The 16,969-nt window shown below is 43.5% G+C and overlaps 1 protein-coding gene across 4 annotated transcripts in view; it reads left to right on the plus strand.

Moving 5' to 3' along the window:
• Positions 1 to 974: 974 nt before the first annotated feature.
• ADAM23 (ADAM metallopeptidase domain 23) overlaps positions 975 to 16,969 on the plus strand; it is a 181,544-nt gene continuing 165,549 nt past the window's right edge. For 3 of the 4 annotated variants that reach the window (XM_070458530.1, XM_070458529.1, XM_070458531.1), the window contains exons 1-2: positions 975 to 1,503; positions 2,607 to 2,824. In XM_070458530.1, coding sequence (XP_070314631.1) covers positions 1,290 to 1,503; positions 2,607 to 2,824 — 432 coding nt within the window. In that variant the 5' untranslated portion in view covers positions 975 to 1,289. The remainder of the gene's footprint in view (positions 1,504 to 2,606; positions 2,825 to 16,969) is intronic. The other variant, XM_070458528.1, reaches the window with a different exon arrangement.

Below are 16,969 nucleotides of genomic sequence, written 5' to 3' on the forward strand. Positions count from 1 at the left end.
AGGCCCTAGCCGGAAACCATCGGATTTAGTGGCTGCTAATCCATTCAATTCAGGCATTTATTTTTTCCTCCGTATTTTTTACATCGGTGAGAGAGAAATGTCTTTCCACAGAAGTCATTTCAGATCTCAAAATCTGAAATGCGTCCTCTCCGATGCATGCCCACCCACAGGGTTGACAAATGCTAGATTTCCCAAGATAGCTGCCACACGCTCGGTTTCTAATCTCCGTATTCATTCCCCGCCAGAATTTCTAAATCCTTCCCCAGTACGTCCAGCCATCCTTTCTGAACTTTTGAGCTCCATCTGCTTTCCACAAAGCTCCTGAGCACTAGTCGGGCGACAGAGGCCAGGGCGGAGGGCCCAGTTGGGGGATCCCTGCACCCGAGGTCTGACTCTGCAAGGCCTCTGGTTCTCGGGCCAGCCAGCCCCGCCACGCGCCAGCGTGCTTCCCAGTCTTAGATTCTCGGCGCTGCCGGCGAGCTGAATGAGGAGCAGCGCTATTTTTACCTTCCCGGCTGCAATCCTTTATATATATTTGCAGGAAGGAAATAAATAAAGGGTTGAGAAGGAAAGGCTTGGCCTAAGTTTTACACTAGAAGGAAGGGGTTGGATTAGGAGCGGGTATGTAAGGTCTGGGGCGGTGGAAAAGGCAGGTCGATTTCTCTGGGTGGGTGGTTCCTCCACATCCTTTTGCCCTGGTAATCCCCACACTCTTCTTTTTCCCCCTGTGGCTAATCCCTGACTGCCAGCGTCCTCTCTCCCCCGCCCCCACCTCTGGAGGTGCCACCATCACCTCTGATGCTGCATCACTCTGCTGCCTTTTTTCTCCCCTCTTTTTCTCCCAAAATAAAGCATGCGCAGTGCGTCCCGTGCCAGGGAACAGCATCAGCATCAGCACCAGCATCAGCACCGGGACGCGGAGCCGCGCTCGGGCGCGCTCTAGAGGGCGGGGCGCACGCCCGCGCCACTCGCGTCCGCGCGCAGCCTCAGCATCCTCAGCCCCCGCAGTCGCTGGAGCTGCCGCGCCCGCCGCAGGGAGGGCGGAGCATCTGGGGAGGCTCCAAGTTGGCGGAGCGACTGGGAACCCCCGGACTCTTCAGCGGCCGCCCGGGGAGGGGCTGAGAGGCGAGCGAGGGAGGGGGCGCCGCCCAGCCCCTAGCCTCGACCCCCTGTCCGCGGCCGCACCATGCGCGACGAGCCGGCGTGACCGGCTCCGCCCGCAGCCTCCCCTGCAGCCTAGACCCGCGCTCTCGCTGGCCACACCAAGCGGCGCCCGGGAGCTATGAGCCATGAAGCCACCCGGCAACAGCTCCCGGCGGCCGCCCCTGGCGGGCTGCAGCCTTGCCCGAGCCTCCGGCGGCCCCCGCGGCGGCTCCGCCGCCCTGGCGCCCATCCGCGCCCTGGCCCGCGCGCCTCCCTGCCGCCTGCTCCTCGTCCTTCTCCTGCTGCCTCCACTCGCCGCCTCGTCCCGGCCCCGCGCCTGGGGGGCTGCTGCACCCAGCGGTGGGTATGGCCCCGGTGCCCTTTGCATTGCCTTGCCCAAGGGGCCCTGCAGAAGAAAGCGAAGGGCGCGCGGGACCGTGCCCTCCGGACACGTCCAGGGCTCGGCCTTTCCAAGCCTCCCTGCCTGTCCACCCCTCATTCCCAAACCCGCGTTCACTCCAGTTCACTTTTTGAAGTCCATTTCTGTTGCAGTCACTAAATTACTGCCGGAAGATATTTAGTGGATGCGGGGTCCCTAATTGGTTTCTGTGCAGCTTGGGGAGACCGGTCTACGGGAGATGCAGCGAGGAAGCAAGTTTTTTTCTCGGGTGGTGGAGCCTGAACGCGAATGCGGGAGGATGTGATGAGAACTGTGCTAGTGTATCTTCTTAGATTACCTAGTGGGTTTATTCACCGCTGTTGGAATTATAGGTGGGAGAGGGAAATTTCGGGGCTCTAAACCTTTGGCTTGTGATTTCTCAAAATACTTGTTATTATCATGAACAATTAATGTAATGTTCAATACATTGATGACGGAAAATCAGTGAGAGCAGAAACCTAGCCATAGCAGGAAAATAAATTGGAAAGCTGCCAGCCTCTGCATCCCACTCTAGCAAAGGATTTTTGCTCATCTCAAAGTTAAAAGAAAAAGGAATTATCCATTTTTTTTAATGAATCAATTAACAGTCAGTGTTCATGAATTCAACACTCAAGTTATCTTAGGAGTGTTCTTAGCTCTCAGGTGGGATACCGCTAGTCGGAGTCCCATTTAGCTTCTGCAGAAGCCGAAGGGGTGGAGATGAGGGTCAAGAACCACTGAGCATGTTTGTTTAATGACCCTACCTTCAAGTCCATTCTCCTCCACCCCCATATTTAGAAGTATAGATTTAAAAGACTATAAACAGTACATTGTTGGATATGCCTTATTGGCTGTTAACCTATCCAGGCCATTTCGTTGTTGCAATAACTTGCTTTCCTGTGTCTCTACTCCTTACATGCTTTTAAGTAGAAAACTTTGTTTTTGCAATTAATGGAAAAAATGCATTTTAGTACTTATGCATTGATAGGGCACTTGTGTGTTTGTGTGTGTTTGTGTCCCCCCCGCCCCCCACCCCTAACCCCAGCTCCGTATTGGAGTGAAACTGCAGGAAAAAAATTGGGAGTCCTGGCAGATGAAAACAACACATTGCAACAGAATAGCAGCAGTAATAGCAGTTCCAGCAATGCAATGCAGAAAGAAATCACCCTGCCTTCAAGACTGGTATATTACATCAACCAGGACTCCGAGAGCCCTTACCATGTTCTTGACACAAAGGCAAGACACCAGCAAAAACATAACAAGGTAGGCAGGGGCTGGGTATGCAAAAGTGGCTGCTGTGAAGAGTTGTCCTTTGATTTGATTTTCTGCCAGAATCTGATTTTACACATTTTATTGCAGCATTTTATTAGGAAACCAATTAATATTATGATAGGGGAGAAGCTGTAGGGAATTCACCTGGAATCTACTGGGATAGGGTTGCTGTTTCTCTTTCTTTCTGACTCTAAACTGGAATTGGAATTTTCTTAAGGCCTTAGAAGTTTAACAGCTGAAATGTGGTCCATTTTTCTTGTAGGTGCGTTGAACACTGAACAGTAGTTAAACCAATATGTTGGTAGTCCTGACTTTAATCTGTGAGGCTTTATGTAAGGGTGCAGTATTCTACCTCCCATGATGAAAACTGCTTTCAGCCTGCACCCAGAAAATTGCTATAAGAAGTTATTGGGCCATAGATTCCGCATCTACACTTTCACTTAGAAATTGAGTCATTAAGTTTAAACAACCTCTTTCTTTAGTTAGTAAATACTTTTTTTTTTGGTTATGTTTTCAGTAGGTCAATAATATGACATATTGAAGGATTATGGTGAATATAAACAAACAATTTGTATAACTTAGAGACCAGTTCTTTCAAGACTTTATCTGTCTTGTTCATTGCTTTACTTTGGTTCAGAAAGTGTCATTAATTTTTTTCAAAAAAGATTCAGTGGAAGATGAAGGTGCATAATATCCAAAGAGTTTAAGGGATCCTTTTTTTTCCTGCTTACTAGTCATTATTTGAGTTAATAATATTTTGGACCCCAAGCAGATTTCCATAATGGATTATCAGTGCCTTTTTCTTTATTAGCAGCAGAAAATAGAGTTTCTGTGTTAAATATTTTACTTTGGACTTGTCAGGGAGGAAGAAAACATTTTTCTAGCTTTCTAGGTTCTTCTAGCTGGTCCAAATATTAAATTGACATGAGTTAGATTAATAAGAGAAAGTGAAATTTACTTTCATATGTATACATGTGAGGGCCCGAGGCCCCTGCATATCTGAGAGGGTCAGAGATGGAAAGATAAAATGAGGCATATATACCATCTTAAGCTAAGGAATGGCATAGGGCCCTGGGGCTTCCAGGGACAGGAGGGTCATTCATAAGGTGATAAAAAGAGTGGATGGTTGGTAATTAGATGTTTGCTGGCCATATAGATGGGGCCACTTAGCAAAAAGTTATCTCTGGTAATAAATCTTTTCTGGGAAAAATCCTCAATTTAAATTCTTCTGAGTCATTAAGGGAGGAGCAGTGGTTTCTCTTGAACTTTCAGGGTCTTGATTGCACCTTTAGCTCAAAATAATCCTGATGCAAAAGTGACACATTTTGTGGGAAGTGGTTCTGAACACCTACAGATTATACCTGTTCAGTTGAGAACAGTCATTTTCTAAACATCTGGAACTTAAGGAAAGTAGATGGTTTGCATCATTATTTCCCTTAGTTTTCTAAAATATAGGTAACAGTATTTATTCCCATTTTCCAAACGGGGAGTTAGACATTTAAGGCTATCAGATGACTTTCCATGAACGTAAAACCATTGATATAAAATTCAAGGGGCCTGAATAATATTTACAGGTCAGGTTTCTGAGAAAATGCTTCCTTCATATATGATGTTATTGGAGAAGTTAACTTTGCTTCACGGTGTTGTGAAGTGACTGCTCCCCACCTTAGCTGAGGTGCAGGGGTCTCTATACTCACAGCCCTTTTCCCAGCTGCTTGTATGTAACTTGATGGGTTGACTCCTGGATCTTGTCTACCCATTTGTCTTGTTGCTAGGAGGAGTAGGTGAGTCTTCAAGGAAGAAAAAGTTCCTCTTGATAAAGACACTGAGGCCAATTTTATGGTTTTCCTACTAATTAATAAGATCTATGGTTCGATGACAAGTTCTCAAACTCACCAGTGCCTTTTGCATAGGGTGCTGGAGGAAGAAAAAAATAATGGCCTGAAAGTCTATTTTAAAGAAGTTCTCTTGAGTTGAGACGAAGGAAACTTTAGGGGAACTTTTTTTTTTTTAACAGTTCAGGTACTGTTGTTGGCTATGACTGACTCCGGTTTTCTAGCCTAATGTTATATGATTGCTTTGTTTGGTGGGACTTGGTTTGACTACAATGTATCAGAAGTTTTATGTTAATGAGGTTGTTGAAACTTTACTCACCACAGTATAGAGCAGTGGGTTTCCCAGATGGCGCTAGTGGTAAAGAACCCACCTGCCAGTGCAGGAGACGAAGAGGTGCAAGTTCGATCCCTGGATCGGGAAGATCTCCTGGAGGAGGGCATGGCAACCTGCTCCAGTATTGTTGCCTGGAATCCCATGCACAGAGGAACCTAGCAGGCTACGTAGGGTCCATAGGGTCACAAAGAGTCGGACATGACTGAAGCAACTTAGCATGCATGCACTTGTGCACACATGTAGAGGAGTAGATTTCTCACTGTGGAGCACATACTTGCTTTTGGAAGGATGTTGCCTGTCTATTTCCACCACCTTTAGTGGTTGAGTTTCTTTTATCTTCAAAGCAAATGTTTATGCAAAAATTACATTTGAAAGCATTTTTCTCCTTATTAGTTTGACTCAACAAGTATTTGTTGCACTGTTCTCATGTGCAAAGTGATATGCTAAAGATTCAGAGATAAGAGATAAGGAGAACAAAGATGAACAAGACATGGTCTGTCTTCCAGGAGATGCAGAAATGAGATCAGCAAGATTCCATAAATTGTTCTTGAACAGGTGTAAGCAGTGTTCTTCCTGTATGGTGATTTCGCTGAAATTTCCCTTTGTGTCCTGTGATTTCCCCTGTGTTTCTGTTTTGAAGCTTCTCTTGAACTTGTTGACAAACAGTGTTCCATATGGTTTCTGCTAGATCTTTCGCTGACTTACCTAATCATAGTGATGGGAGATGCATGTCAATTCAGCAGCTTTCCAAATGCTTCAGTAAGACAGAAAGTATACAGTTTCCTTATTTTTGCTTTTATAAAAGAATTTGTGACTTTAATATCTGTGTATTTTACACTTTTTTTCTCCCCTGATTTCATTGCACTCAAGCACATTTTAATGAATGCCTTAGAAATGCTGAATCACTGTGCCATTCTCCTGGGTCCCTAGTTTGGGGGATAGATGTGGAGAGGGAGATTTCCAGATATAGATTGCAAGGCAGAGCTCCGTATCTACTTCCTAAATATTCAGAGTTGACCAGGCACCACTACTTTACAGTTGTGAAAGTTAAAATGTTAACTCTTTCAAAATCAGTAAGTTTAAAAGCAGATTGTGCAAAGCACCACTGTTAACACTAGTGTTTTTGAAAAGCTTAAAGTTTTCTCTGTCAATGATTGTTTAGGAATCTTTTTATCTCTAGATAAGGCTTTGAGTAACTTACTGTTTGTACTGTGATATTTTTTGAGAGTGAAAATAGGTGCACCTAATAATTATGCCAGGATAATTGGCATAAACCTAGATGGTTCAGGGCGGACTGGAAACTTGGTTACCTCAGACCTAAATAGTAATATTCCTTGATTTTTGGAACTTACCCAAATTCAGGTGTTTTTAGAGACAGCATTATTTTCTGATGATTTATTGTAATTTTTTTCTTACTAACTGAGTGTGTTAGTCACTCAGTCGTGTCTGGCTCTTTGCGACCCCATGGACTGTAGCCTGCCAGGCTTCTCTGTCCATGGAATTGTCCAGGCAAGAATACTGGAGTGGATTGCAACTAACTAGAAAGTTAGTTTACCACCATGTGGAAGTAATAGTGTCTGAATTGGAAACATAGTTTTGCTGTCTTATCAAGACTTTTCTTTACTTGTAGAGACTTTTATAAGCATAAATGGAATTTTATGGTTACTAAACACAAGCATCTTATCAACCATTCATTCAGTTTGTTGATAAAATAAACATTTGAAAAGGAAAAGAATCCATTTAGATAAATAAATAATTGATTAATAGATAATCCTATGAGATCTGTTTCTGAGAAAGTTAATGAACCTGTGGAGGAAGAAAAATACTTTTTCTTCTACTTTTCAAGATTCTTGGCTGAGACACACCCTGTAATTAAAGACAGGTTAACAGGAGAAAAATAGAAGTTTAACACCATAACACTATAATATCAACAGTTAATAGTTGTGTTTAATAATGTGTATGTCTTCTGTGTGCATGGGAGAGACCGAAGAAAACTGAGTAACTTGAAATGGCCCAGCCACCAGCTTAGATAACTGTCCTGCTAAAGACCAGCTACTGGGGACTGGGGAGCCACTGATGGGAGACTGTCAGGAAAAGCACCGTAAATGAGGGTAAGATTGTATGCAGATTTAAATCGTTGCCTTTTACACTGATTAAGTGTTTCTGGTGGCTTTGAGCATCCTCCTCTTTCTGGTATGGACAGGGAAACACCTTATAAATAGAGATTTATTATACATATAAATGTCTCTTACAAAAGAGTAACTTCTGTTTGGTTTACACAGCTTCTCCTGTGTCTGCTGTTTCTTAAAAATAACCAGCCTAAAATAATGTTTATGCCAAAGAGGCATATTTTGGGATAGTATATTCTGCTCCCCTTCAAATCTTTTCCTAAAACTTGCCTTTAGTCAAAATTACTTGCCTTGAATCCTACTTTTTTAGGATTCTTTTCTCTTACAGTTGGGAAGGGGTGGAACAGGCAGCTTATGAACAGCACGGGGTCTGGGGGAAGATGAAAGTCATCTCCTTGGCTGAGTTTTTTGTTACCTTCCCTGCTGTGTTGAAAGGGTTAGTTGCTCAGCCATGTCTGACTCCTTGCAACTGTGTGGACTGTAGCCTACTGGGTTCCTCTGTCCTTGGGATTCTCCAGGCAAGAATATTGGAATGGGATACCATGGTCTTCTCCAGGGGAATCTTCCTAACCCAGGGATCGAACCTGGGTCTCCCACATTGCAGGCAAATTCTTTACTGTCTGAGCCACGAAGTCAGGAATATCCTCTGGAGGAGGGCATGACACCCCACCCCAGTGTTCTTGCCTGGAGAATCCCATGGGCAGAGGAGCCTGGTGGGCTACAGTCCATGGGGTCGCAAAGAGTCAGACACTACTAAAGTGAATTAGCTCACACACACGCAATGACCCTCATTACTGTGTTGAGGGGTTGGAGCTGGTGTATTGAATTAAGGACATACAGATTATGACCTGTTCAATGAGGGGGCTCAAGCCACCCACACGGGTTGGCTAGTAACTCCCTCAGCATCCAAGCTCCCACTTTGGGGAAGTGTAATCAATTAAGTCATTTGGATTGAAAGCACAGTTTCAGTACATCCATGCAAAGGAAGTAGAATTACAAGATTATTACTTAGAGATCCCAGAAAGGGTTGTGGGGCAATGAATGAGAAGGAGGTGGGGAAGGAGAGTCCATTGTCCCAGGTCACCAGTGAACAAAAGATAGAGAGGGTAGCAGGCACCTATCACTTATAAGGTGGTTGAGTCAGAGGTCACTAACTTTTCCCAGGCTTACCTGTAAGTGATTAGTATTATTATTATTTTAATATTTTTTTATGTGGCTGCACCAAGTCTTAGCTGAAGCATGCAGGATCTAGTTCCCTGACCAGGAATTGAACTCAGGCCCCCTGTGCTTTGAAAGTGCTGAGTCTTAGTCACTGAGTGATTATTTTGAAGGAATCTGTGGAAAGCAAAGAGGAACTTTTGGTGGGAATCCCGAAGTCAAATTTTTATCTAAATGTCCAAACCCTGGGTGTGAGCAGGATTTTCATTCTGTAAAATGCCCCAGCAATAACTAAGAAAAGCAAAAGTTGTTTTTTTGTCACACCTATCCCCACCACCCCAGGGTGACTAGAAAGGTTTAAGTGGATTTAGATCTCCATGGTTATTGTTACTGCCTACTCTGCTTCAGGACAAGGCTGGTTCCACATTTCGTGACCACCCAGAAGCCAGCTGCTCCACCACTCTGGGTGTGGGACGGCAGAAAGAAATAACAGTGTCCTCAGAACTGATAGCGTGACCACTAATAGGTTATTTGGTAAAACAGACTTTGGTATTGGCCTCAGTGGCCTTCCCACATTTTCTGTGACTACCAAATTGTAATACATAGAATTCAGGCCTGTAATGGTTTTCCTTATAATGCCTGGCATATAATAGGCTGTCAGTAAATATCTGTTGACTGAATTGATAGTTGAACACTCCTGTGTTAGAAAGAGTGCAGTGCTTTCTGTGAAATTTCATGTTATAATTAAATTGACATTCAAAAGAGCCTGAAATTACTGTTAAGTATTTTTGGCACTATGACAGAGCAGCCAGAGACAGAATTTTGGTCTCGAGTTACTCAGTTCAGTTCAGTTCAGTCGCTCAGTCGTGTCCGACTCTTTGCAACCCCATGAACACAGCACGCCAGGCCTCTCTGTCCATCACCAACTCCCGGAGTTTACTCAAACACATGCCCATCGAGTTGGTGATGCCATCCAGCCATTTCATCCTCTGTTGTCCCCTTCCCCTCCTGCCCCCAATCCTTCCCAGCATTAGGGTCTTTTCCAACGAGTCAACTCTTCGCATGAGGTGGCCAAAGTATTGGAGTTTCAGCTTCAGCATCAGTCCTTCCAATGAACACCCAGGACTGATCTCCTTCAGGATGGACTGGTTGGATCTCTTTGCAGTCCAAGGGACTCTCAAGAGTCTTCTCCAGCACCACAGTTCACAAGCATCAATTCTTCAGTGCTCAACTTTCTTCACCATCCAACTCTCTCAAGTTATTAGCACTGTGTAAATTGGACTTACATTACCTAAAATTGTGAGAATACTTGTATTAACAATTCTTAGATTATTCCTGTCCCTGTCACTCACCGTTAATGTGGATAATCATGAGCTGACTGCGTGGGAGATTTTGTCATTGCAACTGGTTAATTCTCAATGGTGGAACCCGAGGTGTCTACTCATGTAGTTTCCAGTTAATCAGATTTACATCTGTGAGGTGTTCAGTTCCACTTGGTTAATGCCTGTTTTGAATGAGACTCTGTGCTAGCCTCTGGGAAAAGCGAGGAAGAGAACTACTGAGTCCCTCCCTCTGCTCTGACTTGCTGGACATCAGAAACAGGGCAGCTGGTGGTGTGTGTGTGGTTCCTGTCGGAATATTGCTAATTGTAGGAACAAAGGGCTGCAGGGACTCAGGAAAGTCTGAGAAAACCTCAGACAGGAAGAAATGATGGAGCTGGCCCTTAAGACCAACTAGGAGACATGTTCTCGGGAGATGGAGAGAAGGTAGAGGTGGAGAGGGGCCCACAGTCAGCAGCTTTGGCCTTGGGGAGGCAGCGAGGTGAGTGTGAGAAGGGGAAATCCAATTGTGGGAAATTTAAAAGAAACAGGTGTTATTATGACATTCATGTTGTTGTTTAGTTGCTAAGGTGTGTCCAATTTTTTTGCAACCCCGTGGACTGCAGCCCTTCAGGCTTCTCTGTCCATGGGGTTTCCCAGACAAGAATACTGAGTAGGTTGCCATTTCCTTCCCCAGGGGATCTTCCCAACCCAGGGATCAAACTCATGTCTCCTGCATTGGCAGGCAGATTCTTTACTGATGAACCAAAAGGGAAGTCCATTACATTCAGAGTCAACTTAAAAAACTCTCACTTAATTCCTCCAGAAACCCAGTAATGTACATGTTTATAGATGCAGCAGTTGAGAATTATTCTTAGTGTTTTTAGAAAGGACAAACAGCTAGTACATGGCTGACAGGGTCAGGATTTGAACCCAGGTCTTACCCTTTGCAGAGGCCAGGCTGGAGAAAGACTTGGTTGTGTTGGGCATGGCAGGTGGCCAGGGGGAAAGGCTATGAAGACTGTGAAGAGATCAAGGATTTTGATTTATTTTGTGTCAAATGGTTCAGTCCTGAAAAGTCCAGAGGTGAGCCTGTGACTGGTTGAACATTGGTTGAAGGCCAGTTCTGGGCTCCTTAGAGAACTTGCCTTCCAGTGGAGGGAGACAGACTATAAACACAGTAGCAACAGCAGCCCAGAGATTTCAGGTATTGACAAGTGCTTGAAGAAGATAAAATGGCACATGTGGTAGAGAATCGTGGGTGGGATGGTTGCTCTTGGAGAATTGGAAGATTGGGCCTATGGTCTTGGGTGGGAGTAACCTACCTACTTTGACTTCTCTTTAGATGGGGTGGGTGAGTGCCATTTCAGTGCCCCCCCCACCCCATCCTTGCTGCCAAATACCTACCTGTCCTTCTGTTACTTGCCGGGCCCCTGTAGGAATTTGAGTTTGGACCCTAGTCTTTGATTCTTCTCTCCCACAAAGTCTGAACCATTTTTGATCGTTTCACCCTGATTTGATTTGATGGCCACCGTGTTTTCCATGGTAGGACTTCCCAGGTGGCACTAGTGGTAAAGAACCCACCTCCCAATGTAGGAGATGCAGGAGATGCAGGTTTGATCCATGGCTTGGGAAGATCCCTTAGAGGAAGGCATAGTAACCCACTCCAGTATTCTTGCCTGGAGAATCCCATGGAGAGAGGAGTCTGTGGGCTATGGTCCTTAGGGTTGCAAAGAGTTGGGCATGACTGAAGTGACTTAGCACATGTACTTTCCATGGTAAGTCATGGTCTTCAAAGTCTTGCTTCATCCTGTGTCCCTACATTATATTTTCCACTCTTTCTGTTCCTGGGTTGGTGCCTTCCTAATAGCTATGTAACTACTGTGCCATGCTGTTTTAACTTACTCTCAGGTTTTGTTAACAGATTATAGGCCACCGTTCTTTCTTTTGTTGTTGTTAGTGTTCAGTCTCTCAGAAATGCCCGACTCTTTGCCACCCCATGGAATGCAGAATGCCAGGCTTCCCTGTCCTTCACCATTTCCCGGAGCTTGCTCAAACTCATGTCCACTGAGTCAGTGATGCCATCCAACCATCTCATCCTCTGTCATCCCCTTCTCTTCCTGCCTTCTGTTTTCCCCAGCATCAGGGTCTTTTCTAATGAGTCAGTTCTTCGCATCAACTGGTCAAAGTACTGGCGCTTCATCTTCAGCGTCAGTCCTTTCAATGAATTTTCAGAGTTGATTTCCTTTAGGATTGACTGGTGTGATCTCCTTGCTGTCCAAGGGACTCTCAAGAGTCTTCTCCAACAACACAGTTCAAAAGCATCAATTCTTCGATGCTCAACCTTCTTTATGGTCCAACTCACATCCATACATGACTACTGGAAAAACCATAGTTTTGATTAGACAGATCTTTGTCAGCCAAATAACTGTCCTCTCCAAAGCCAATCATAAAATAACAAGGAGCGTTTATTTGCTCATTGGCTTTGCCCGGGGCTGGTGGCATCACCCAGGCTGAGGGTAAAGTCACACAGGACCAGAGCCATCCTGACTGCCTTGCTCCTGCTTCTCAGTGGTACCACTGTTTTCTCAGCCGCCTGAGAGTGAACCTTGGGAGTCGTCATTGACTCTTTCCTCTCCTTCATCTTCTGTCTATAAGTAGTCACATATTAAGTCTTGACGCTTCTCCCCAAATCCATCCTTGCCTCCTCTTCTGTATTGTGTTCTTGTCATTGCCTCTTGTCTCTCTTTTTCTCTCTCTGTCAATCCATCAGCCCCACTGCTGACAGATTAATCTTCCTGGAACACTTAGTGCATCACATGACTGCTTTTATCCCCATGCAGCAAGCATGATTTCAGCTGATGAATTTTCCTTGTGGGATGAAGAAGAGAAAATGAAGTGATCTGGAAGAGAGCCGTCGCCCCTGCACCGCCCTTCTGAATCCTACACATTTGCTGGTCTTTTCTCCTTTCAGCATTTCTCCAGACCTATTTTAACCCAAAAGTCAGTTCATGGCAGGAGTTAATTTTGTCCAGATGATTCCATTCATATCCATCCAAACCCTGGGTCTAGTTATGGAAAACCCTTGTGTGTGTGTATGTGTCTTAGTTGCTCAGTTGTGTCCAACTCTTTGCCACCCCATGGACTGTAGCCCACCAGGGTGCCCTGTCCATGGAGTTCTCCAGGCAAGAATACGGAAGTGGGTAGTGATTCCCTTTTTCAGGGGATCTTCCCGACCCAGGGATCGAACCCAGGTCTTATGGGTTGCAGACAGATTCTTTACAGTCTGAGCCAGAGAAGCCCCAAGGGGGCTAGTTATGAAAAACCCTTGTGATCAGTGGCAAGTCAAACTGTCAGCAGTGTGTTCTTGACTTTTGTTTCAGGTTCAGATACCTAAATTTGCAGGTTAAATTCCTGCTTCAGAAAGTTCTTCCTCTCTGTCTTTAAGATCTGAATAATTAATCACTTCTAGAGAATATGTTTTCAGAATGAAAATATTTTATTCCTTTCAAAACTGTACGTAATCATAAGGCTTTATTCAAAGTATTCGGTTCACAAATGACGTGGGTATCTGTAGCTTTCTGGAAACCTCATTCATTCACAATACACAGAGCCTCTTAATTTTGCAATTTTACAAAGGAGTTTTTGTGTTTAGAATTTATATAAATTCAGTACAATTTAAATCAAATCCAGTGCTAGGAATTCTATTATGAAAGGGTGGATTCAGTTATCATATTTTAGTTAGAATAATGAGACGTTAAAAACAATTACGTTCATTCACAGCAAATCAAGATACGGTTTTTGTGTCTCAAGAGGAAATGAGACGTGTGTCCTCCATCACTGGTTACAAAGTACGGACAGAGCCAGACTGGGAATTATGTTTCAGATAAGGTTTTGTAATACAGGTGTCTTCTCTGGCTCAAGAGTAGACAGAAGTTGCTTTCCTCATCTGGAACACTGCAAATTAATGAATTCAAAATCTATGTTCAAATCTATTGTGGTAAATATTTGTCAGCGAGAACTACCTCAGTGCTAAATGTTCTCAAAGCTTTCTGTTTAGACATAGAATGGATAGAAATTCAAGTATCTCTTCTCCTGGTAGACATGAATTACAGAGAGTTAAGTTAAACAAACCAATGAACAGAGAAATATAAGTGGAACCCCATAACCAGTAACCGTATTGCCTTTTAGCTTTGATCTGTTATTATATATCTGGGGACATTCATCTCTTTTTTATTTGCATGGCAGTGTCCACATGAGGGAGTCATTCTGGCATGTTTTAAACCCTCTGTGGATAGGAAGAACAAGATAATCACACACTTCTAGATCATTTCCTTCTGCCCTCAGTGGGGCTAAAGATTAAGTGTATGAGTCAAATCTAAGCATAACTAAAGACATATCATACAGAACAGTCCAGAGCCATGAAGACATTGATTTTTGAGCATCTGCTTGAACTCCAGTATCTGTTCCAGTGCTGCTGCTGCTGCTTTTTCTTTTTAACTGTGGATGTTCAGGAATTTGCTGTATCAAGTTGTAGTCTGGATCACTTAGCTGGGTGCTTTGTGTTGTCTTTTGATTGTTAACAGGCCTGCTAATACCATAATACTATGATATCAGTAGTTAGTAGTTGTGTTGCAGATGGGCTCCATTAATAATATAAATCAGGCAACATTTAGATCATTCTTCCCACCTGCATGTGCCTCCTTGCTCTTCTTCAGCATTAAGTCAACCTGCACTCACTCTGCAGTACACTGGTACTAACACATATAATACTCACTTTGCAGTGAGCCTGAACAGTTTTACTGAGGCATTTTCATATCTATAATCTCACATGGTCCTCAGAGCATTAATACAAGTTTTCTTTTTTTTTTTTTTTAACTGGATGATTAGTATTTCTGTGCTCTAGATGAGAAAACTGAATCCAAAGGGGCCAGATCAGTTACTCTAGGTCTTGAATTATTGGCGTGGCCAGAATGATCAGAACCTTGTTCTGTAGGCTTTTAGGCCCTCGTTCTTATCTTAGCACATCTGGAGTTTGGGTTTGACTAGGGAAGTTTACAGCTTTTTAGACACCTTTCATCTCAATAATAAGGGCCTATGAACCGGGGCTTCCCTGGTGGATCAGATGGTAAAGAATCCACCTGCAACGCAGGAGATCTGGGTTTGATCCCTGGGTTGGGCAGATCCCCTGGAGGAGGGCATGGCAACTCACTCTAGTATTCTTGCCTGGAGAATCCCATGGACAGAGGAGCCTGGCAGGCTACAGTCCATGGGGTGGCAGAGTCGGACACGACTGAGCGACCAAGCCCAGCATAGCACATGAACTAACCACACATCAAGGGTTCACAACCACGTACACCGCCCCTGGTCTTCCTCTGCAGCCAGTTGCTTTTCTTGACATTTTTTTTTCCCCTAAATGAACTCCAGATAAATAATCTTGTTGCCATTTTAATAGTATTTTTGTTTATCTGCTTACCTTTGCTTATTGATCTTCCTTAATTTCTTTATTCCTCTATCAGATTCTCCTTCTGCCTTCTTTACTGAACAAGGGAGTTCTTGTTGGGTGTTTCCAAATCACATGTTGGACATTTGGCTGTTCTGTGAGAGCCTTTTATTTTTTAATATTTTAAAATATTTTTAATATAGTAGTGTGCATGCAGCCTGAAGAAACACGTCTTCATAAAGAGCTGAATTTACTAAGAACTGGTTAATTTGCCTTCTTTTCCCCGTTAATACCCAATTTAAAAGTTCTGCCAGCATGTGATAACTAGTGTTTCCACATAGACATGATATTTCAGTCCTAAGCCGGGAAACTGGCATTTTAATGATTCAGTGTAGGCATTTATTTTTGGGATAAATATGATTCACACTAGGCTGTTTAGAGTGTCAGATATTATTTGACTTATCTTAAACTCCTTTCCCACATAGCAGGGAAAGAATGGCTGGGGAGTCAGGGGTCAGAGGGTCTCTCAGATCTGCTAATACCAGCTATTTAGACTTGGGCAAGTTACTTAGACTTTCTAAGCCCTAGATTTTTTTTTTTTCTTGGTCAATAACATGGACTTAATAATAGTACTCACCCCAGAGGCTATGCTTGGTCAAAATGGTATCAGCCCACATAAAGTGGTTGCACAGTGCCAGGCATGTAGGAAGTACTCAGTAAATGTTATCTGTTAATTACTGACTAGGGAATCCAAGCTGTGCTCTTTTATGGACAAACAGTTGTTTTATTAGAAAAGAAGGTGGGTTTAGAAGTCATTGTGAGGACATTTGTGGGAAGGGTGATTCTCTTGAGTCTTCCTGGTTTTATGGTTGCTGGTGAGCTTGACTGATCCACCTCAGATGAGACTGGAATATTTATGCAAGAATAAATACTCACGGGGAGCTTCCCAGGCAGTGCAGTTGGTAAGGAATCCACCTGCCAATGCAGGAGACGTAGGAGACTCGGGTTTGATCCCTGGGTTGGGAAGACCCCCTGGAGAAGGAAATGGTAACCCACTTCCTGTATTCTTGCCAGAGAAATCCCACGGACAGAGGAGCCTGGTGGGCTATAGTCCAAAGGGTCGCAAAGAGTTGGACATGACTAAGCAACTAAACACAAAAACAACATCTATGTAATTGCCAAAGTTACAGATATGGTGTGGCACCAAACACTATATGTAACACACATTCGTATGATAATTTCCCTAGAACTGTCCCTACTGGACATTCACCCTTCTCTCATCTCCCAAATTCCCCAAACAAAACAAAACCCAAGAAATATTTTCATCTGCCATTGATAGTTTTCTGGCTTTGGAAAGGAATGTCAACAGTCATAAAATCATAGCAGATAGAATAGTATGTAGTCCTCATAACCAGAAACATTTAACAGGGTAAAAATATTAGAAATACAATTCTGTTTTTGCTTGGACCCCATGATATTACTGAACATATTATGATCAAGAAGTGAAATTTTGGGCTTTGCCTTTTAACTGCCTTAACCAAGTGGAGTTCATACACTGACTCCCCTTCTCTTATAAATCATGGCTAAAAATAGTTAGTGAACTTTTGTTAATTACTATGGTCCGCCCTGTACAATGTAATGGACTTTCATCTCTGTAGAATGTTCAGGCCATAGTTAGAGGCATTTATCACTGCTGGGCAGCATAAAAGCAATTACTCGTTCCCTTCAGAACCAGTGGGGCATTGGGATGATACTGTCTTGTTATTTTTGGCTTTGCAGTGGTGCATAAAACATTTTTTTGGAAATAGTTAACTATTATTGCTTCTTTTCTAATAAAATATGTCTGTATTTTTCTTTTTATTCTTTTATTTGGGACATTAATCCTTTTAAGATCAGCTGATGTACTTTAGGATTATTA

Source organism: Odocoileus virginianus, chromosome 30 (genome assembly GCF_023699985.2).
Source record: "Odocoileus virginianus isolate 20LAN1187 ecotype Illinois chromosome 30, Ovbor_1.2, whole genome shotgun sequence".
NCBI classification, from domain to species: domain Eukaryota; kingdom Metazoa; phylum Chordata; class Mammalia; order Artiodactyla; family Cervidae; genus Odocoileus; species Odocoileus virginianus.